General features: G+C 67.8%; 1 protein-coding gene across 1 annotated transcript in view; it reads right to left on the bottom strand.

Moving 5' to 3' along the window:
- Positions 1–476: 476 nt before the first annotated feature.
- BSN (bassoon presynaptic cytomatrix protein) overlaps positions 477–829 on the bottom strand; it is a 4,624-nt gene continuing 4,271 nt past the window's right edge. Inside the window, exon 3 of the mRNA XM_014538993.1 lies at positions 477–771. Within this exon, the coding sequence (XP_014394479.1) occupies positions 477–771 (295 nt within the window). The remainder of the gene's footprint in view (positions 772–829) is intronic.

Below are 829 nucleotides of genomic sequence, written 5' to 3'. Positions count from 1 at the left end.
CAGCTGCTCCCCCTCCTGCTGCACCACACCGGTGATCTCGCTTTGGGAGCTGGAGACGCCGTCGGAAGAATAGCCCGTGTCGCTGAGGCTCTGTGGGCTCCGGGACAGGTCCTGGGAGTAAGGCTTGCCCACCAGCTCCTGCAGCAGGCGAGAGGCAAAGGCTGACCCCTGTGCAGACAGCTCCTCGGAGCCCCGCCCGCTCCATCAATCCCAGCGCTACCCCGGGTCACAGCCCCACCTCTCTGGCCTTGAATAACCCGCAGGTTCCCAGGCAAGCCCCAAGCAGCCCCAGGTTCTCAGAGAAACCTGACTGGGTCTAATGGTAGCAAAACCCAGCAAAGCATGCAGCAGGCGCCAGGCACAGGGCTAGCTCATAGCCCACAGCTGCAGCCCCCACGGCCTCACAGAGGCCGCCCTGCCCTCCTCTGGGGTCCAGGGGCCCGGCCGGCACCGCAGCCCCAGGGCCTGAGCTATCCCTAGACGTGCACCTGAGTTAGGGTCCCCACGAAGCGAGTGGCACTGACCTTGGCCTCCCCACCCTTGGGGGCTTCTGGAGCAGCCTTGACGGCGGGGGTGGCGGGCTCGGTCCTCCGCGCCCCGGCCTTTGCCTTAGGAGTCCCAGGGGGCAGGGCAGTCTCTGGAGGTGGTTTCGGCACAGGCTCCGCTTTGGCCGGGGGTCCCGTCTTCTTTTCCTGGGCACTGCTCGGGGTCCTGCTGGGCTCAGAAGCCCTGAGGGGCTTTGCTTGGGGGCTGGCCTTGGTGGGCAGGGGGCTGGCCTTGGCAGGCAGAGGGCCTGAGGGCTGGCCCGGCCCCTGGGGCCCTTCCTGCC

Source organism: Myotis brandtii, unplaced genomic scaffold (genome assembly GCF_000412655.1).
Source record: "Myotis brandtii unplaced genomic scaffold, ASM41265v1 scaffold207, whole genome shotgun sequence".
In the NCBI taxonomy this organism is placed as follows: Eukaryota; Metazoa; Chordata; class Mammalia; order Chiroptera; family Vespertilionidae; genus Myotis; species Myotis brandtii.
Note: the sequence above shows the minus strand (reverse complement) of the source record. Positions and strands in the feature narration are given on the sequence as shown.